The sequence below is a fragment of the Mobula birostris genome, chromosome 9, assembly GCF_030028105.1.
Source record: "Mobula birostris isolate sMobBir1 chromosome 9, sMobBir1.hap1, whole genome shotgun sequence".
Taxonomy (NCBI): Eukaryota; Metazoa; Chordata; class Chondrichthyes; order Myliobatiformes; family Myliobatidae; genus Mobula; species Mobula birostris.
Genome location: NC_092378.1, coordinates 64,114,367 through 64,136,954, shown reverse-complemented (window position 1 = coordinate 64,136,954; position 22,588 = coordinate 64,114,367). Strand labels below are relative to the sequence as shown.

The 22,588-nt window shown below is 44.5% G+C and overlaps 1 protein-coding gene across 1 annotated transcript in view; it reads left to right on the top strand.

Moving 5' to 3' along the window:
• rassf3 (Ras association domain family member 3) overlaps window positions 1-22,588 on the top strand; it is an 86,424-nt gene that overhangs the window by 44,042 nt on the left and 19,794 nt on the right. Inside the window, exon 2 of the mRNA XM_072268186.1 lies at window positions 21,620-21,727. Coding sequence (XP_072124287.1) covers window positions 21,620-21,727 — 108 coding nt within the window. The remainder of the gene's footprint in view (window positions 1-21,619; window positions 21,728-22,588) is intronic.

Genomic DNA, 22,588 nt, shown 5'->3' with positions numbered 1-22,588 from the left:
AACAATAGAGTGTAAGATTATAGTAGCACACACAAAGTGCTGAAGGAACTCAGCAGGCCAGGAAACAGTTAATGTTTCGGGCCAAGACCCTTCATCAGGACTCAGCTGCCTGGCCTGCTGAGTTCCTTCAGCATTTTGTGTGTGTAAGTTTGATTTCCAGCCTGCAAATTTTCCCTTGAAAGTGTAAAATTATAATAAGCCAGACTGTGTGGTCAAGAGTCTATCTTGCTGTTCCAGGGAACCAATCAGTAGCCCTACAGTAGAAGCTGTGGATGGCTTTTTGAACCTGGTGGTATGTGCATTCTGGTTCTGTACCTTCTGCCTTATGGGAGAGGGGAGAAGGGAGAATGTCCCAGGTTGGGTGGGGTCTTTGTGCTGGCTGCTTAATCAACTGAGATGACACTGGGTACAATAAGCAGAGAGTAATGTAGGATATTAACGGCTCAAAACGTAATAGAGGAGCAGAGACCAGAGAAGTTCATGGGGGGAACTCTTAAAGCTAATGAGTCTTGCTATTAAAAGGCATGGCAGGGAGTAGTTCAATTCTCAGATGTTTGAATCCAAATACTGTATATTTGAGGGTTGTGAAGGTCAGCAGAGAAGGAAAAAGGACACATTAATTTTTCTCCTGGATTATGTTGGTGTTCTTGCATCAACACTGGGGGCCAACTCATTTCAAAGAGGAGTTTAGAATGGGTATGTAAGGCCCAGTTCATCAGGAAAGGATGAACAGACTTGTTCTCCATTGAAATGTTGTTTCGATTAGCCAGGGCATCAAAGGGTATGGGGTGAAAGCAGGGAGTGGGGATGACTGGAAGAATTGGATCAGCCCATGATTGAATGGCAGAGTAGACTCAATGGGTCGAAAGGCCTACTTCTGCTCCTATATCTTATGGTCTTACGGTCTGTGAGTCGATCCTGTTGTGGTATGGTAACTATCAGTGCCTCAGAGTTGGGGCTGATGTAGATAGGTTCCACTGTGTGTGTGGTGGACACGTGGAACAGATGAGCAAGGGCTTGGTTTAGAGAACAGAATGTTGAGAAGTTTAGAGGGGAAACTAGAGCACGACCAAGGCGAGAAAGAGTTCAATGCAAAATTTGCATTTATTGAGTTCTCTCCACAAGGCGAGGAAACACCAAAGGGTCTTCCAGCCAGTGAAGGACTCCCCGAAAGGCTTCATCCAGTTTGCACGCAGAATCAGGTTTATTATCACTGGTATAGGTTGTGAAATGTTATTTTCTGACAGCAGTATGGTGCAAGACAAAAAAATTACTGGAAATTATAAAATAACTAAATAGTACAAATGAGGAATAGTCAGGTATTTAGGTCGGAGCAAAAACTTGGAATGAGGATAGGAAGAAGATTTTAATGTGAGAAAGGCTTTGTTCAGTTTTTCTGCAGTATACAACCCTGAGATTCGTCTTCCTACAGACAGCCACGAAACAAAGAAACACAACGGAAACCATTAGAAGAAAAACATCAACACCCCCCCCCACCACACGCACAAAAATAAGAAAGAACAAATAGTGTCAACGGCAAAAAATGCAGAATACAAACACCAAATCACAGTCATCCAGGAGTCGAGGCATATTCAGTTCAGTTCAATCTAGTACTGCGTTGTTCGTTAACTTCAGGCCGCAGATCTAGCCATCTTGGTCAAAATCGCAATAAACAGCAACAAAAAAAAAAGGAGTGACCAGAAGCCAGGAACACATCATAACGTGAACTAGAGAGTCCAGTCCTCGAACAGCGGTGATTAAACCTTGCCAGAACTCAGCAGTCTGGCACTTGCTCCCAGAAGGAGAGGAAGACCGGATACACGCGGACCAGGAGCAGCGAGCGGATGTCAAGAAATTTGTTGTTTTGCGGCAACAGTGTTGTGAAATGCATTAAAAAATTACTAGAAGTTACAATAAGAAATATAAATAAATAACTACAGCAGAAAGGGAACAAAAAAATGTGTGTAGTGTTCATGGACCATTCAGAATTCTGATGGCAGAGGGAACAATGTTGTTCCTAAAGTATTGAGTGTGTGTTTTCGGTCTCTGATGGTAATAATAAGAAGGGGGCATATCCTGGGTCGTGAGGGTTCTTAATGGTAGATGTTGCCTTATTGAGACATTGCCTTTTGAAGATGGGAGGTTAGTGCCCATGATGGAGCCTCTTGAGCTTACAACCCTCTGCAGATCCTGTGCAATGGAACCTCCATGTCAGACGATGATGCAACCAATCAGAATGTGCACGATAGATCTGTAGAAATTTGCTAGAGAGCGTATCCCCGACAGTGAGGGTTCTTAATGGTGGATTTCACTGCCTTAAGGCATCACCTTTTGATGATGTCCTCGATGCTGGGGAGGCTAGTGCCAGTGATAGAGCTGGCGATACCCATGAATTCTGTTGTGCCAATAGATAATTGCTCACTTTAGTCGAGGGATAATTGGATCAGTCCTTGCTTCTCTTTACAATAGTGTCCTGTCAACTTTCACGCCCACCCCAGAGAGCAGCCCGATCCTTGGATTAAGGTCTTATCTGAAGGACGGCACCTGTGCTGTTGTTGCTGTGACTGAAACGTCGGCCTGGTCGACTGTGTGGATGAGCTGTTTTGGTCTGGTGCTTGTAAATAAAGTTTTGTGGTTTGCTCTGTTTACCCCAGTTGGATTCTGATATTTTAATCCAAGGGTTTTTCAGAAGTCAGGAAAGAAGCACAAAACTTATTGCTTCAGAATTATTTTATTAAGTATCGATAGAATAAAGGAAAATTGAAATGGACAGTGATAGGAATAGAAGCTAGAAGCAGAAGGCTTAATGATAAAGAGACTAAGATGGTGCTACCAAGCAGTCTGCTTTTTTTATATACCCATAGATATGCAAAATTCCATTCAAAATCATAGATAAGACTAACGAGAAACTCTTATTCAAATACAGCATCACCAAGAGAAGCCTGCAGAATCATAGCAATATAACCACTAGCAGACATACTGAACAATCACATATACACACTGTGACCACTAGGAAGCATAGTAAGCAGTTACTTGTATATGAATGATTATATAAAATACAAGCAATTATATAAAATACAATGTAATTCTTAGATTAGACTGTTCAAATTGTTATTTTCTTTGCAGTTTAACAATTAATTATTAAACTGCAAAGAAAAATTAACCACTTTAAGAATTAAACAATCAGATCCAACAATCCATACTGTTCACTCAAGGGTTATAAACTGGGGCAGCCTTCTTTGTTATCGCAACTTCAGGCATATCACCTATCACTTCATACATAGAAGAGCATAGGGAGCGAGATTTCAAGTGTATATTGCACTCCCAGGTGTGCACGTATGGTAAAATATTTCAATGTGAGGTAGATGAAACCCAGCCAAATCTGGGTATTTGCAAACACAGCTCAGTTTCTCAGTGGGATGGCTTGTGTTCTGCAGGCAGCTCTAAAGTTAATGTACCCAAGCTTTCTTTGTCTTTTTGCTCCAGAATTCTTCACAGAAGTGTTTCTTGTCCCTTAGGGCACCAGTACCTCTGCACTTTCTAGTTTTGCTGCCACTGAGCTAGTATGGGACTGCCCAAGTCACAGGCCAAGGGCCTTAGAACGGAGCCACCAAATCTTTAAGGGTCACCCTCGCATTTGCTGACCTACTTTGGCTCCTGGTCTGGCAAATTAAAAAAAAAAACTCTTATCTTGTGATCCAAACCTTCAACAAAGCTTTTTGACTTATCCATTTTGACCTTTTGAACATCTCCTTTTGTGGAGGAACTCAGAGGCTCTGGCAGCAACAATGGAAAGAAATGGGCAGTTGACGTTTCAGATTGAGATTCTTCGACTACAGTGAAAGATGGTGGGGAGATGGCCAGTATAAAGAGGTGAAAGGGAGGGGTGAGCAAGAGCTGGCAGGTGGTAAGTGGATCCGGGTAAGGGAGAGCAGGAATAGGCCCAGGAGCTTGCTGGGAGGTGCTAGGTGGAAATGATCCATGCTCTACTATGTCCGCCATCCACAGCCCTTTGTTACCTCCATTACCTTTTCCATTGTCCCCTTCAACTGCCTATTTCCTCCCGCACCCCCCCCCCACCTGTCTCCAACTACCTCTTGCATCACCCCTTCCCTCCCTTTTATTCTGGCTATCAGCTCAGAAGGGGGTCTTGAGTTCAAATGTCGACTGGCCATTTCCCTCTGCAGACGCTGTCTGACCCACTGATTTCCCCAGCAACCTGGGTGTCACTCCACCGGCAGCCTCTTGTGTCTGGGGCCTAACACATTGAGGCAGTCACGAAGAAGGCATGCCAGCTGCTGTTCTTCATTTCTTCATTAGGCATTTGGAAGACATTGCCAAAGACTCCTGCAAATTTCTACAGATGTACCATGGAGAGCTTTTTGACCTTGTATGGAGGCTGCAATGTACGGGATCGTAAGGGACCATGGAGGGCTGTAGACTCAGGCACCTCTGTCACAGGGACAACCCTCCCCACCATTGAGGATATCTTCAAAAGGCGGTGCCTCAGGAGGGTGGCATCCATCATTAAGTACCCCCACCAAGTCATGCTCTATTCTCATTGCTATCATCAGGGAGAAGGTACACACTCAAGACTCTCACTCAACCATTTAGGAACAGCTTCTTCCCCTCCACCATCAGATTTCTGAACGGTCCATGAACACCACCTCACTATTCCTCTTTTGCACTTTATTTTATTTTTTAATGTAACTTATAGCACAGGATGCTGTTCATCGACTATAGCTCAGCATTTAATACCATCATTCCCACAATCCTAATTGAGAAGTTACAGAACCTGGGCCTCTGTACCTCCCTCTGCAACCGGATCCTTGACTTCCTAACCAGAAGACCACAATCTGTGTGGATCAATGATAACATCTCCTCGCTGACGATCAACACTGGTGCACTTCAGGGGTGTGTGCTTATCTTAGCCCACTGCTCTACTCTTGCTATACCCGTGACAGTGTGGCTAGGCATAGCTCAAATACCATCGATAAATTTGCTGATGATACAGCCATTGTTGGTAGAATCTCAGATGGTGATGAGAGGGCGTACAGGAGTGAGATATACCAACTAGTGGAGTGGTGTCGCAGCAACAACCTGGCACTCAACATCAGTAAGACGAAAGAGCTGATTGTGGATTTCAGGAAGGGTAAGATAAAGGAACACATACCAATCCTCATACAGGGATCAGAAGTGGAAAGAATGAGTAGTTTCAAGTTTCTGGGTGTCAAGATCTCTGAGGACCTAACCGGGTCCCAAGATATTGATGCAGCTGTAAAGAAGGCAAGACAGTGGCTATACTTCATTAGGAGTTTGAAGAGATTTGGTATGTCATCAAGTACACTCAAAAACTTCTATAGATGTACTGTGGAGAGCATTCTGACAAGCTGCATCACCGGGGGGGGGGGGCGGGGGTGAGTGGAGGGCGTTGCTACTGCACAGGGCCGAAAGAAGCTGCAGAGGGTTGTAAATTTAGTAGGATCCATCTTGGTACTAGCCTACAAAATACCCAGGAAATCTTCAAGGAGTGATGTCTCAGAAAGGCAGTGTCCATTATTAAGGACCTCCAGCACCCAGGACATGCCCTTTTCTCACTGTTACCATCAGGTAGGAGGTACAGAAGCCTGAAGGCACACATTCAGTGATTTAGGGACAGCTTCTTCCCCTCTGCCATCCAATTCCTAAATGAACATTGAACCCTTGGACACCACCTCACTTTTTTAATATATTATTTCTGGGTTTATTTTGCACGATTTTTAATCTATTTGCACACTCTCCCTGCCCCTCCCCCTCCCTATCTATCTCTATCTATCTGTGTGTGTGTGTATATATATACACACACATACATACACACTGTAATTTTTTTTGGTTCTTTCTTCTGTGTTATGTATTGCATTGAACTGCTGCTGCTAAGTTAACAAAATTCACAACATGTGCTGGTGATAATAAACCTGATTCTGATTCTAATTTTTTATACTGATGCTCACCATTTACTCTCTTTCTGCACTACATTTCTATATTTCTTATTGTAAATTGCAGTACGTTTTATGCCTTGCACTGGATGCCGCTGCCGCAAAGCAACATGAGGTATTCCAGTGATAACTAGCCGGATTCTGACTCTCCTATTTTAATCTTGCTACCACAAGTGTATTCATGTATGGTTGTATTCATGTACAGTTGAGTGGCAATTGAACTTGAAGTGCCTTCCAGTCGAGTTGAAAACTCAGCTTTCTACATTACTAAGTTATGCAATCCTCTCCCTTTATCTCCATCCATCTTTCCATCTGTCTCACCGACTCAGACTTTATCCCCCCCCTCCCTACTTTCCTCATGATCAGAAAGACCGAATCCTCTGAAAGAACTCATACTTTTGATTGTTTTTGACCTGGTTATTTTGGTGTAAGTGTCCTGCCACAAATGGAAATAAATGAACCTGTTGAAACATATTCTTGAAGCAAGCTTTGCTGGAGGCTGCCAAGTCCGAAGTTGCAACCAGCCAAGATTCTGCACAGAATAAATTGTGATTTAAATATAACTTGTTTAGAGTTCTGGCTGGAGCTTCAAGAAACAAGCTGACCATATATGGTGTGGGATCAGATGTAGTGTTAATGCAGTGAGGTATTCAGTCATCTATCTAAATGGATATTATTGGAGTTGAAGTATTTTTGTGACTTTTGGGCTGTTGTTACAAAGCAGAATTCATGGGAAAAATTTCTGATAGATGAAGTGTGTTTAAATTAAGAATTTGCAAATAAGGCCACTATCGCAGAGGGTTGGATCCTCCCTCTTGTTCGGAGGCATCTTACGCACCTCCCTTTTAATCTCATCCTGGCCTCTTGAGTCTCCCCACTTAAAAGACTTGGGGAATAGTCTTCTGAGTGATTCATGGGCCCATTGTGCTCAGGATCGAAAGAAGCCACAGGCTGTTGACTCAGCCAGCTCCAGCACGGGCACTGCCCGCCCATCACCAGGTGGCAGTGCCTCAGGAAGGTGGCGTCCAACGTTAAAGACCCTCACCATGCCCTCTTCTCATTACTACCATTAGGGAAGAGGTACAGGAGCCATGGAAGCAGCCTCTTTGCCCTAACCCATGCGTGCCAACCATGGTCAGAATCAGAATCAGGTTTATTATCACTGATGTATGTCGTGAGAGTTGTTGTTTTGTGGCAGCAGTGCAGTTCAAGACATAAATGACCCCGACTCGCCTGCTCCTGCAGCAGACCCTAAACCAGGTAGACACTGGACTGCAGCAGCAAACCACAGTGTGCCAAGGAGTGTCGATTGGATAAATGATGGATGAAACATCCTTCAAAGTTCAAAGCAAACTTATTACAACAGTATGTATATGTCACCCTATTCTACTCTGAGATTCATTATCTTGTGGGCATTCACAGTGGAATAAAGAGATACAATAGAATGAGTGGAAAAACTCCACACAAAGATGGACAAACAACCAATGTGCAAAAGAAGACAAAATGTGCAAATACAACAAAAAATCAAATAATAGTAATAATATTGCGAACATGAGTTGTAGAGTCCTTGAAAGTGAGTCCGTAGTTGTGGAATCAGTTCTGTGTTGGGGCGAATGAAGATACTCACGCTAATTCAGGAGCCTGATGGTTAAAGGGTAATAACTGTTCCTGAACCCGATCATGTGCCCCAGACCTTAGTGACATCATTTAAGTGTTTATAAAAACTTATTAAATGTGTTTAATCTTTTCTTCTCACCCGCAAATAAATTTAACCATGTAGAATTGTGATTTCCTTGTAGTTTAACTTTCCTATGCTTGTATTTTTATATGATTATATACATGTACCAGTCCAGTGAAGTTTTCAGTAATTATAGTATAGTTTCTCTTTTCTAGAAACTTCTTTGCTTTCAGTAGCAGGTGTCATGCTACTTGAACCTGGCTGTTTCATACCTGAGTTGTTATCGCTGGAATTTTTGTTTTCTCTAGTCTGACCATGACTGCTTTTTTCTTTGTTCTCTCAGCTCTATCGCGTTCATTTATTTTTTCTTGTGACATTTAATAAAACGGACTTTTAATTTACTCTGAGATCAATCGAACCCTTCCCTCCCACATAGACCCCCATTCTTTTGTTCATCCATGTGCCTAACTAAGTGTCTGTTACGTGTCCCAACTGCATCTGCCTCTGGCAGCACATTCTGTACACTTACCACTCTCTATGTAAAAGGAAAAAAACCTGCCTCTGGTAACCCCCTTACCAGTCACCTTAAAGTTATGCTGTCACCCTGGGGAAAAAGTCTCTGGCTATCCACTCAATCTGTGCCTCTTATCATCTTGTACATCTCTCTCAAGTTGCCTCTCATCCAACTCTGCCCAAGCCCACTTAACCTTTCCTCATAAGACATGCTCTCTAATCCAGACAGCGTGTGATACAATTCCCAATCAGATTGTCTGACTACCCTTTGACATGTGCACACTTGCTTCAGACATCAGCACTGTTGTCCTCTGACCCTTTTAACTCTCTGGCCTACAACTAATCCGAGCAACATAATATTTTTTTATCGAGCAGGGAAGGAAAATTAGAAATATCACAGACAATGTATCATCTGTTAATATAATTCAATTGCTAGAGATTGAACCCAAGCCTTTGAATTAAATCGCCTTGACTTTATATTTCAAAGTAACTCAAGCTGCGGTAATGCTAAAACTATGTCCAATTGACCTCTATGGTAAACTTCAGATGCAAATACCCTTCTTGGCCGCAATCCCTTGACTCTGTTTTCAAACTGCTTTGTCGCTGAGCGAGAGAAACCAGGAGCTGCCTTTAGGTAGTGCCATCTACTGTCTCCCAATGTCTTCCACAGCCTGAAGTGCCAAGTTGAAGTTCAGTTTGATAAGTGTATGTAACGGTATAATCAGAATCAGGTTTACTAGCACCGACATTGTTATTTTGTGTCAACGGCAAGACGAAGAAATCACTATAAATCACAAATAAATAGCACTAAAGTGGAATAGGACATAGAACAATATAGCACAGAATGTGGCCCTTCGTCCCACAACCGACTAAGTAGTGCGGTCGGTACTCTTCATTGCTTCGTGGACTATTCAGAAATCTGATTTTGGAAGAGAAGATGCTGTTCCTAAAATGTTAACCTTGGATCTTCAGGCTCCTGTGTTTCCTCCCTAATGGTAGCAATAAGAGGCCATGTCCTGGGTGGTGAGGGTCCTTAACGATGGATGCTGCCTCCGGAGGCACCTCCTCTTGAAGATGTCCTTGATGGGTTGTTGAAGCTGGTTGAGTCTACAATCCTTTGCATTCTCTTTTAACCGTGCGCATTGGAGATTCATGCCAGGCGATGAGGCAACCAGTCAGAATGCTCTCCACGGTACATCTGTAGAAATTTACTCATCTTTGGTATCACCAAATCTCCTGAAACTCCGAATGGAGTATAGTCGCTGGCGTGCCTTCTTCATGATTACATCAGTGTGTCAGGCCCAGGGTAGATCCCCTGACATGCTGACACCCAGGAACTGGAGCTCCTCACCCTCCTTACTGCAGCATCACTGACGCAGGCAGTTACTGTTATTATGTAGAGAAATATGGCACATGATGACTTCCAGCGAACACTAACGTTGGGGGGTGGGGTGGGGATTGAATATTATTCTCGAGGTTTTGTTGATAATTAAATATTGGCCTGGACATCATGGATAATTCTCCAGCTGTCCCACATGGTATTCCTGAATGCCTCCTTTACAGTGTAAAGTAGGTTTCTGTGAGACGTTCATCCTTGTCCCTGGAGCACTTGAACTTCCCACCTACTGATCAGCTGATAGCACCGCCCTCTGTGACTGGCCCTTGGCAACACTTCAAAGTAACCACACTGAGCACTTCTTTTTGTATAAAGTCATTTCTCTGGTGCTTTTTCCTCTTAAAACACTGACTGATTTTTTTCCTCTCTTTCAGAGAGTAATTTTAGGCCTCTTTGAAGGTTTATGCATTCTAAGCAATGCCACTTCCCTCACCTTAACTATTTGATGTGCTGTAAAGATTTGGAACATTTCTGCTCTTGTCTCCATTGGAAAACGGTTGCCATGGAAGCCAGTGATTGATTGAATACTTGTCTGGAATTTGTGTGAAGAATTTGACTAAGGAACTTAACTGTACTTTTGTCAAGAGTTGAGAGACCGGGCATGTTGCTGGTCTCTGTTGACTACCACTACATGCCCACCAGTTCAAAGGTTTCAAAGGTACAGTTAATTTCAGAGAAATGTATACAATATACGTCCTGAAATACTTTTTCTTTGCAACCATCCGCGAAAACAGAGGAGTGCCCCAAAGAATGAATGACAGTTAAATGTTAGAACCCCAAAGTTGCCCACCCGCTCCCCTCCCTCCCACGCTAAAGTTGCAGCAAGCAACGAACTCCCTCCCACCACCGGCACAAAAAAAAGGGTTGGCATTGGCACCGCCACCAAGCACTCAAGCATGCAGCAAAAACAACAGCAAAGACACAGGCTTGCAGTACTCCAAAGGCTACGCCTTCACCCAGCATTCGACATACCACAGCTTCTTGAAAGATTAGTTTTATTTTTGTCACATGCACAGTGAAATGCATGGTGAGCATCAATGGCCAACACCGTCCAAGGACGTGCTGGGGGCAGCCCGCAAGTGTTGCCATGCTTCTAGCTCAAATAGTATGCCCACAACTTATTACCCTAGCCTGTGTGTCTTCGGAATGGTGGGAGGAAACCAGAGCACCCGGAGGAAACCCATGTGGTCACGGGGAGAACGTACAAACTCCTTACAGACAGCGATGGGAATCACCTCCGATTGGTGGCCGCTGCCGCTGTAATAGCATTAGGCTAACCGCTACGCTACGCGTCTTTTGCGTGACTGATTCCTGCTGTGGCTGGAAGGAGCAGTGTGGGTGCTGGTGTCATGGTAGGGCTGCCAGTAAACTGACTCGCCCCCTGACGGTGGTGACCTGCAGTTTGCAGAAATCCTTGACCACTTGTGATCTTAAGGAAAGTCAAACCCAGGGAGGTGAGGTTCTGTTTGCTTCCTGTTGATGTCTTTCTTCCTCTGCTAGAAGATTCATCCTGTTCTTTGGGATCGAGGGTGACTTCTGGTCTGGTTTTGTGGGTTTCGACATAGCTGATATATCCAATATGGGAACCAGGGACTTCCACCAGTGGGGTAAGAAGCACCTGATGAGTGGTGGTGTGCACCTTCCTTAAGGCCATGAGACGCAGGGGCAGAATTAGGCTATTTGGCCCATCGAGTCTACTCTGCCATTCCATCATGGCTGATTTATTATCCCTCTCAACCCCATTCTTCTGCCTTCTCCCTGTAACCTTGGGCGCCCTTACTAATCAAGAACCAATCAACGTCCACCTTAAATATACCCAATTACTTGGCCCCTACAGCTGTCTGTGGCAATGAATTCCACAGATTCACCTCTCTCTGGCAGAAATCCTGCTTCTGGTTTGATTCGAAGAAGGAGTCTGAGAGTCTGAGTGGGAGTGCCGAGAAAGATATTTTTGAAATTTTCGTTATTTTTTTTTCTCCAACGGCGTTCTGAGAGGTGGGACTGCGCAGGTGTGTGACGTCGGGCAGTGCAGCGTGGCAGATTTAAAAGGGCAGAAATCCTGCTTCAGGTTTGATTTGAAGAAGGAGTCTGAGAGTCTGAGTGGGAGTGCCAAGAAAGATATTTTTGAAATTTTCGTTATTTCTTTTTCTCCAACGGCGTTCTGAGAGGCGGGACTGCGCAGGCGTGTGACGTCGGGCTGTGCAGTGCGGCAGATTTAAAAGGAACAGATCTTCATAGAGCAGGCAGCGTAGTTTGCGGGCTGCGGAGTGAGCCGGGAGCAGAGTGAAGACTTAAGGGCTTCGGCTCAACGGGCTTAGGCGGAAACAGGCGAGGCGAGGAAAGTTTGGCATTCATTTTCTGTTGTTATTTGAGGAGAGGGGCAGTATGAGTGTGAGGGCAGTTTGCTGTTCTTGGTGTCAGATGTGGGAGGCCCTGGAGTCTCCAAGCCTCCCGGACGTCTACATCTGCGCCAAGTGCATCGAGATGCAGCTCCTAAGGGACCGCGTTACGGAACTGGAGCTGCAGCTCGATGACCTTCGTCTGGTCAGGGAGAGTGGGGAGTTGGTAGAGAGGAGTTGCAGGCAGGTGGTCACGCCGGGGCCATGGGAGGCAGACAAGTGGGTCACGGTTAAGAGGGGGAAGGGGAAGAGTCAGGTAATAGGGAGTACCCCAGTGGCTGTGCCCCTTAACAAAAGGTACTCCTGTTTGAGTACTGTTGGGGGGGACAGCTTACCCGGGGGAAGCGACAGTGGCCGTGCCTCCGGCACAGAGTCTGGCCCTGTAGCTCAGAAGGGTAGGGCAAGGAAGAGGAGGGCAGTTGTGATAGGGGACTCGATAGTAAGGGGGTCAGATAGGCGATTCTGTGGACGCAGTCCAGAGACCCGGATGGTAGTTTGCCTCCCTGGTGCCAGGGTCTGGGATATTTCTGATGGTGTCCAAGATATCCTGAAGTGGGAAGGTGAGGAGCCAGAGGTCGTAGTACATATAGGTACCAATGACATAGGTAGGAAAAGGGATGAGGTCCTGAAAGGAGAATATAGGGAGCTAGGAAGGGAGTTGAGAAAAAGGACCGCAAAGGTAGTAATCTCGGGATTACTGCCTGTGCCACGCGACAGTGAGAGTAGGAATGCAATGAGGTGGAGGATAAATGCGTGGCTGAGGGATTGGAGCAGGGTGACCAAGGATGGGAGCTCAACGTTCAGGGATATTCAAGTTTTTGGATCATTGGGACTTCTTTTGACGCAGGCGTGACCTGTACAAAAAGGACAGGTTACACTTGAATCCAAGGGGGACCAATATCCTGGCAAGGAGATTAGTGAGGGCTACTGAGGTGACTTTAAACTAGAATGGTTGGGGGGTGGGAATCAAATTAAAGAGGCTAGGCGTGAGGAGGTTAGTTCACAACAGGGGGATGGGAACCAGTGCAGAGAGACAGAGGGGTGTAAAGTGAGGGTAGAAGCAAAAAGTACTAAGGAGAAAAGTAAAAGTGGCAGGCTGACAAATCCAGGGCAAGCATTAAAAAGGGCCACTTTTCAACATAATTGTATGAGGGCTAAGAGAGTTGTAAAAGAGCGCCTGAAGGCTTTGTGTGTCAATGCAAGGAGCATTCGTAATAAGGTGGATGAATTGGAAGTGCAGATTGTTATTAATGATTATGATATAGTTGGGATCACAGAGACATGGCTCCAGGGTGACCAAGGATGGGAGCTCAACGTTCAGGGATATTCAATATTCAGGAGGGATAGACATGGAGGAAGGGGAGGTGGGGTGGCGTTGCTGGTTAAAGAAGAGATTAATGCAATAGAAAGGAAGGACATAAGCCGGGAAGATGTGGAATCGACATGGGTAGAGCTGTGTAACACTAAGGGGCAGAAGACGCTGGTGGGAGTTGTGTACAGGCCACCTAACTGTAGTAGTGAGGTCGGAGATGGTATTAAACAAGAAATTAGAAATGTGTGCAATAAAGGAACAGCAGTTATAATGGGTGACTTCAATCTACATGTAGATTGGGTGAACCAAATTGGTAAAGGTGCTGAGGAAGAGGATTTCTTGGAACGTATGAGGGATGGTTTTTTGAACCAACATGTGGAGGAACCAACTAGAGAGCAGGCTATTCTGGACTGGGTTTTGAGCAATGAGGAAGGGTTAATTAGCAATCTTGTCGTGAGAGGCCCCTTGGGTAAGAGTGACCATAATATGCTGGAATTCTTCATTAAGATGGAGAGTGACATAGTTAATTCAGAAACAAAGGTTCTGAACTTAAAGAGGGGTAACTTGTGAAGGTGTGAGATGTGAATTAGCTAAGTTAGACTGGCAAATGACACTTAAAGGATTGACGGTGGATATGCAATGGCAAGCATTTAAAGGTTGCATGGATGAACTACAACAATTGTTCATCCCAGTTTGGCAAAAGAATAAATCAAGGAAGGTAGTGCACCCGTGGCTGACAAAGGAAATTAAGGATAGTATCAATTCCAAAGAAGAAGCATACAAATTAGCCAGAGAAAGTGGCTCACCTGAGGACTGGGAGAAATTCAGAGTTCAGCAGAGGAGGACAAAGGGCTTAATTAGGAAGGGGAAAAAAGATTATGAGAGAAAACTGGCATGGAACATAAAAACTGACTGTAAAAGCTTTTATAGGTGTGTAAAAAGGAAAAGACTGGTAAAGACAAATGTAGGTCCCCTACGGACAGAAACAGGTGAATTGATTATGGGGAGCAAGGACATGGCAGACCAATTGAATAATTACTTTGGTTCTGTCTTCACTAAGGAGGACATAAATAATCTTCCAGAAATAGTAGGGGACAGAGGGTCCAGTGAGATGGAGGAACTGAGCGAAATACATGTTAGTAGGGAAGTGGTGTTAAGTAAATTGAAGGGATTAAAGGCAGATAAATCCCCAGGGCCAGATGGTCTGCATCCTAGAGTGCTTAAGGAAGTAGCCCAAGAAATAGTGGATGCATTAGTGATAATTTTTCAAAACTCATTAGATTCTGGACTAGTTCCTGAGGATTGGAGGGTGGCTAATGTAACCCCACTTTTTAAAAAAGGAGGGAGAGAGAAACCAGGGAATTATAGACCGGTTAGCCTAACGTCGGTGGTGGGGAAACTGCTGGAGTCAGTTATCAAAGGTGTGATAACAGCACATTTGGAAAGCGGTGAAATGATCGGACAAAGTCAGCATGGATTTGTGAAAGGAAAATCATGTCTGACGAATCTCATAGAATTTTTTGAGGATGTAACTAGTAGAGTGGATAGGGGAGAACCAGTGGATGTGGTATATTTGGATTTTCAAAAGGCTTTTGACAAGGTCCCACACAGGAGATTAGTGTGAAACTTAAAGCACACGGTATTGGGGGTAAGGTATTGATGTGGATGGAGAATTGGTTAGCAGACAGGAAGCAAAGAGTGGGAATAAACGGGACCTTTTCAGAATGGCAGGCGGTGACTAGTGGGGTACCGCAAGGCTCAGTGCTGGGACCCCAGTTGTTTACAATATATATTAATGACTTGGATGAGGGAATTAAATGCAGCATCTCCAAGTTTGCGGATGACACGAAGCTGGGTGGCAGTGTTAGCTGTGAGGAGGATGCTAAGAGGATGCAGAGTGACTTGGATAGGTTGGGTGAGTGGGCAAATTCATGGCAGATGCAATTTAATGTGGATAAGTGTGAAATTATTCACTTTGGTGGCAAAAATAGGAAAACAGATTATTATCTGAATGGTGGCCGATTAGGAAAAGGGGAGGTGCAATGAGACCTGGGTGTCATTATACACCAGTCATTGAAAGTGGGCATGCAGGTACAGCAGGCGGTGAAAAAGGCAAATGGTATGCTGGCATTTATAGCGAGAGGATTCGAGTACAGGAGCAGGGAGGTACTACTGCAGTTGTACAAGGCCTTGGTGAGACCACACCTGGAGTATTGTGTGCAGTTTTGGTCCTCTAATCTGAGGAAAGACATCCTTGCCATAGAGGGAGTACAAAGAAGGTTCACCAGATTGATTCCTGGGATGGCAGGACTTTCATATGAAGAAAGACTGGATGAACTGGGCTTGTACTTGTTGGAATTTAGAAGATTGAGGGGGGATCTGATCGAAATGTATAAAATCCTAAAGGGATTGGACAGGCTAGATGCAGGAAGATTGTTCCCGATGTTGGGGAAGTCCAGAACGAGGGGTCATAGTTTGAGGATAAAGGGGAAGCCCTTTAGGACCGAGATTAGGAAGAACTTCTTCACACAGAGAGTGGTGAATCTGTGGAATTCTCTGCCACAGGAAACAGTTGAGGCCAGTTCATTGGCTATATTTAAGAGGGAGTTAGATATGGCCCTTGTGGCTACGGGGATCAGGGGTATGGAGGGAAGGCTGGGGCGGGGTTCTGAGTTGGATGATCAGCCATGGTCATAATAAATGGCGGTGCAGGCTCAAAGGGCCGAATGGCCTACTCCTGCACCTATTTTCTATGTTTCTATGTTTCTATTACACTGATTTCTGACGGATGGACGTAAGGTTTTCATTGCTATTCTGAATGCTTCTTGGGAGCCTATCACCATGAGGAATGAATTGTTCTTGCTGTGTGAAACCAGTGTTGTGATCTTTGACTAACTGGGGTCGTACAGCACAACACATCCATGCCGACCAAGGTTGTTTCCTGAGCTGGTCCCATTTGGCATTGAGTATAGTCCAAGACAGAAATTGTTTTCAGGGTCAGTTGGCTGCCTCCTGAAAGTATGTGGACTGGAAGTGGCTGCTGTTGTTCTATATTTCTGGGAAAAAGGATGACTTTGAATTGCATACTGATGAAATATGTTATACTTTTGATTGTACCTCTCTGTGGGAACAAAGGATCTGCTTATAAGCACTAGGGATTCTGTAGATGCTAGAAATCTTGAGCAACACATACAAAATGCTGGAGGAACTCAACAAGTCAGGCAGCATCTATGGAGAGGAGAAGACAGTCGATGTCTCAGGCTGAAACTCTTCTCAGGACTGGAACAGAATGAGGGCAGAGCCCATCTAGTCTGTGCCGAATGGCTATGCTACCTAATTCCACCATTCCGCACCTGGACCATAGCCCTCCGTACCACCGCCCCCCCCCCCCCCCCGCAACCATCCATACACCTATCCAAATTTTAAAATTAAATGTTGAGATCAAACCTGCATCCACCACACCCGCAGGCAGCTAGCTCATTCTACATTCTCACAATCCTCTGAGTGAAGATGTTCCCCCTTTCGGGTTCCCCTTAAATATTTCACCTTTCACCCTTAACCCCTGACCCCTAGTTCCAGTTCCACCCAGCCTCATTGGAAAAGGCCTGTTTGCATTTACTCTGTCTGTACCCCTCATCATTTTGTACACCTTGCAAAGGAATTGATTACTTTTAAAGATGTTCCCTGTGCCAAATCCCAGGGAGATTATTTCATTCTCCCTGTTCTTTGGAAAATTGACACATCAAATGAACTGCATTAGTAGCTAGTTAATATTTACGTATTCCACAGTCAGCTGGGTAAAACCTGTTTGCATTTATGTAAAACATTGTTAACAACTTGCTTCCTCATACCAAGACACTCCACCATCAGAAGTGAGATGGAATACTCTCCAACAAACACAAAATGATGGTGGAACTCAGCAGGTCAGGCAGCATCTATGGAGGGAACTCGTTTTGGGCCGAGATGTAGAGTGCTTAAAGGTTATTTGTCATATGTACAGTACAACAAAACATGCAGGGAAATCCATCCATTTAAAGTGGTTTAATGTCATTTCCTGTACTCGTGTAAAGGACTGTGAAGTCATGTCAACTGAGCAAGGATTGTGTTGTGCAGCCTGTAAGTGTTGCCACACTGCCAGTGCCAACATAACATGTCCCCCAACTCACTAACCCTAACCCATGTGTCTTTGGAAACTGGAGCATCCGGAGGAAGCCCATGCAGTCATGGGGAGAACGTACAAATATTGTCCATTGATGCTGCCTGACCTGCTGAGTTTCTCCAGCATCTTCTGTGTATTGCTCTGGATCTCCAGCATCTGCAGAATCTTTTGTGTCCCGCAACGCTACTTTTGCCTGGATGAGTGCAACCCCAACAACATTTAAGTTCAACATCATCCAGTTCCAAGCTGTCTGTTTGATTGATACACCATCCACCTTCCTAAGCATCTACTCCCTCCAACAATGTATAAGATTATGAGAGGCATAGCCAGCACCTTTTTTTACCAGGGTGGCAATGGCTGATAGAGAGCATCCCTTTAAGGTGAATGAAGGGACGTATAGGGGTAGGTTTTTCCAGAGAGTGGTGGGAGAGGCAGATACATTAGGGACATTTCAGAGACTTTTAGATAGGCACATGAACGTAGGGAAGTGAAGTGATGTTAGCTGCATAGGAGGGAAGGTTTAGACTGCTGGTGCAATAGGATTATGCAGGTTGGCGGAAGGACTCGTACTGTGCTGCACTGCTCTATGTACTGCAGTGTACATCATTTACTAAACTTTGTGTTTGTTCACCCAGCCTCCTCCAATAAAAGTCTCCCAACATGCATCCTTTGCGAGGGCATTAGGTGCATGGAAACACCGCCACCTTTTGGCTCCCTTTCAATCCCACGCCATACTGATTTGGAAAGATATCATTGATCCTTAGTCGTCACTTTTCCCAACCTCTGGAATCTGAATCTCAGAACCTAGTTTATTATCGCTGCATTGAAATGAACTGAATTGAATTGACTTTATTTCTTACATCCTTCACCTATGTGAGGAGTAAAAATCGTTACATAAATAGTATGTACTGTAAGATATACAACAGAACAGTCAATATAGCTTAGAAATACAATTGTATCAGCATGAATTAATCAGTCTGATGGCCTGGTGGAAGAAGCTGTCCCGGAGCCTGTTGGTCCTGGCTTTTATACTGCAGTACCATTTCCAGGATGGTAGCAGCTGGAACAGTTTGTGGTTGGGGTGACCTGAGTCCCCAGTGATCCTTCAGGCCCTTTTTACGCACCTGTCTCTGTAAATGTCCTGAATAGTGGGAAGTTTACTTCTACAGATGCGCTGGGCTGTCTACACCACTCTCTGCAGAGTCCTGCGATTCCCATACCAGGCAGTGATACAGCCAGTCAGGATTCTCTCATTTGTGCTCCTGTAGAAAGTCCTTAGGATTTGGGGACTCATGCCAAACTTCTTCAATTGTCTGAGGTGGAAGAGGTGCTGTTGTGCTTTTTCCACCACGTAGCTGGTATGTACAGATCAAGTGAGGTCCTCAGTGATGTGTATATCGAGAAACTTAAAGCTCAGGTCTCGAAATTTGTTAATGTAACACTATTACAGCATTAACTGTAAGAGGGTTTAATTACCACCATTGTAAGGAGTTTGTACGTTCTCCCTGTGACCACGTGGGTTTTCTTCCCACATTCCAAAGTTGTACAGGTTAGGGTTAATGAGTTGTGGGTGTGCTATGAAATCACTGAAACATGGCAACACTTGTGGGCTGTTCCTCAGCACATCCTGCGAGTGAGTAACACACATATTAAGACATCAAACCACAGAGTCCTTGAAACAGTCAGTTCAAGTCACCGCTGTCATTCGTTGACTGCAGGCCACAGAGCCGTCTGCCCGACCAAAATTGCGCAAAATAACAACAAAGGAGTAACCAGCAACACGTATATCATGGACTGCAGAGTCCTCTAAAAATGATTCCAATCTACAAACCACACCGATCAAACGTGCCCGAGACCCAAGATTTCTGCGCCATCCTCTCCAGTGGCAGAGATGGAGACCGGGCAGAAGGCGCTGAACACCTGCTCGCCTTCCGCTCTTGTCCTTGGTGATTTCGATTTTGCTCGATACTTTCATCGGCGAATTGGAGCCGATCGTGAGTTCACGCTTTGCCATTGCTCCACATACTCCATTCTAATCCACGCCGAATTCCCTCAGAGGCAGCAAAAGCATCAGGTCATTCAGACGGTCCAAGGGCACATTATCCAAATGTAAATTACAGGCTCCAGTTGCACACAGATTAGTAGTACAAATATACTTAAAATAAGTGGCTGTTTCACGAACTGTCTGGGATTTTACCAGCACTGCACTTTTTCAGAAGCTTTTACACTTTATTATGCATTGTTGCTGTTTTCCCTTATTCTGTGTAATGATTTGATCTGTATAACCAACAGAAGTTTTTCACTGTATCTTGGTACATGTGACAAAAATAAACAAAACCAACAAATATGGGAAACTTGCTCCCCCTGGTGACAAGAGATTAAATTATACGGAGTGGAGCCATCAAACAGGAAATGAGGCAAAAGCAATTTTTAACAGCTCTGATGTCTTCTCATTCCTCCCGTCAGGAGCCTGAAGACCCACACTCAACAATTCAGGTACAGCTTCTATCCTACCATCATGAGATTTCTGAACGGTCCATGAACCCTGAACACTACCTCACCATTCCATTCATTTGCACTATTTACTTACTTTATAATTTAGAGTAATTTAATGTCTTTTTTTGCAGGCAGCAATCGATTTCACGTTATTTTCAGTACTGTGCATATATATATATATATATATCTAGGGTGCCTTAGACTTTAGCACAGTACTATAGTAATTTTATATATTGCTCTGTACTGCTGCCACAAAAACAACAAATTTCATAACGCACATCAAAGTTGCTGGTGTACGCAGCAGGCCAGGCAGCATCTCTAGGAAGAGGAAGAGGTCAAGACAAAGGGTCTCGGCCCGAAACGTCGACTGTACATGCTGCCTGGCCTGCTGCATTCACCAGCAACTTTGATGTGTGTTGCTTGAATTTCCAGCATCTGCAGAATTCCTCGTGTTTAAATTTCGTAACGTATGTGAGTGATGATAAACCTGATTCTGATATGGGTCTCTATTGCAGGCAAAGAGTGGGAAGAGGGCAGGGAGAGGGGAATTATGGTTGGGAAAAGGGGAAGGGAGAGAGTTTAAGAGAGTCCAAAGCTAGATGGCAGAGGTTTGTGAGAAAGGAGGTCTTTAAAGGATTTTTGAGGGAGGGAGCAGGATTTTCATACAGAAGTTTATGGATGTACTAAGCAAACTACCAGGGGAGCCATGTACAGTTACAGCATGTGAAAAGCATTTAGACAGGCACACGGATGGGAAACAAATAGAGGGATTTGGGATAAATGCAGAATAATGGGATTAGCACAAGTAGACATCTCTGTGATTATGGACAAATCAGGCCATATGGCCTACTCCTGTGAGAAGTAACCGGCTGAGCTGGAGGGAAACTTGTGGGATGAAAGTAATTGCAGTTATGTGTTCAGTTCCATGCAAGCTAGGGCTTTTTTCCTTTGGAGCAAAGGAGAATGAACGGTGACTGATAAGAGTTTTGCAAGACGATAAGATGCAAGTAGATCGAGTGGACAGCCAGCACCTTTTTCCCCAGAGGAGAAGTGGCCACTACAAGAGAGCATAATGTTATGGCGTTTAGTGGAAGGTAGGGGGATATCAGAGGTAAGTTGTTCACACAGAAAGTGGTGGGTGCATGGAACACGTTGCCAGCTCGAGGCAGATAAACTTGAGACATTTCAGTGACTCTTAGACAGGATGAAAGAAAGATGGAGAGCTATGTGGGAGGGAAGGGTTAGATTGAACCGGTAGTAGGTTAAAAGGTGGGCACAGTATTGTGGGCTGAAGGGCCTGTACTGTGCTCTAGTATTCTATGAAACAGCCAGCTCTCCAGGCCAGACTGTCCTGTTTTATGCTGTTGGAGACATAGCTGCTGGACGAAAACGAGCAAAAGGCTGGGAAGGACTCAGCAGGTCAGGCAGCATCTATAGAGGGAGATTCCAGGTCAAGACCCTTGGCCTGCACTGGAGTCCAGATGAAGGATCATGACCCAAAACATCAATTGTCCATTTCTTTCCATAGATGCTGAGTTTCTTCAGCATTTGGTGTGTTGCTGCTTTATGTGGTTGTTCCCCAGTGCCATCAGGGAAATTGATGCTGTGCCGTTCCTCGCTCTGGAGCTTCACCTGAATTTCTCGCTCCTGCTGCCATTCAGCTTCAAACTGTTCAATGTTTCTCGTTACAGGATGCCGGAAAGGAACGGGAGCCCCCAAAGGTCCTCACCCAGGAAGAACTCAGACAGAAGATCAAAGCCTATAACTCCTCAGTTACCGACAGGTTAAAAATGAGCTTGGTAAGTGAACATCAAAAGGTTTGATGAGGAATTTAGATTTCCCCACAGGTGGCCACTGAGTTTTAAAAGGAAGATTTGCACTTGTAGAGAGTGCTCCATTGTATTACAAAGAGCAGCCAGTTACTGCTTTCAAAGGATGTTAGTCATTTGCACCTAGTTTGTTCTCAACATCAGCTCCTCATTAAAGGAAGGGATGTGAATGCATTGGAAACAGTTTATAAAGGTTTACAAGACTGACACTGGGAATGGGTGAAAAAAGGTTGGACTCCCTCAGAGCTGCACTGGGAGTCCTGATGAAGGGTCCCATTCTCACGGCTGACATCAGAAAGGAGGTACAGGAGTCTCGGGACCACTAGGTTCAGAAGCAGTTATTTACCCCTCAGACATCAGGCTTTTGAACCAGTGAGGATAACTTCACTCAACTTCACTTGCCCGATCATTAAAATGTTCTCATAACCTGTGGACTCACTGAGGACTCTTATCTCCTGTTCTTGATATTTATTGCTTGCTTGCTTGTTTGTCTGTTTATTTATGTATGTATCTATCAATTAATTAATTAATTGTTCTTTCTTTTTGTATTTTCAGTTGGTTTTTTGCTCACTGGTTGTATGCCCAGGTCTTTCATTGATTCTGTTACGGTTTTTGAATTTATTGAATATGTCTGCAAGAAAATGAATCTCAGGGTTGTACATGGTGACATATATGTACTCCGACAATAAATTTACTTTGACCTTTGAAAAGTGGACTGTTTATTTGCCTCCATAGATGCTTCCTGACTTGCTGAAAGGAACTCAGCAGATCAGGCAGTATCTTTGGAAATGATAAACATTTCAGGCCAAGACCCTTTAACAGGACTCCCAG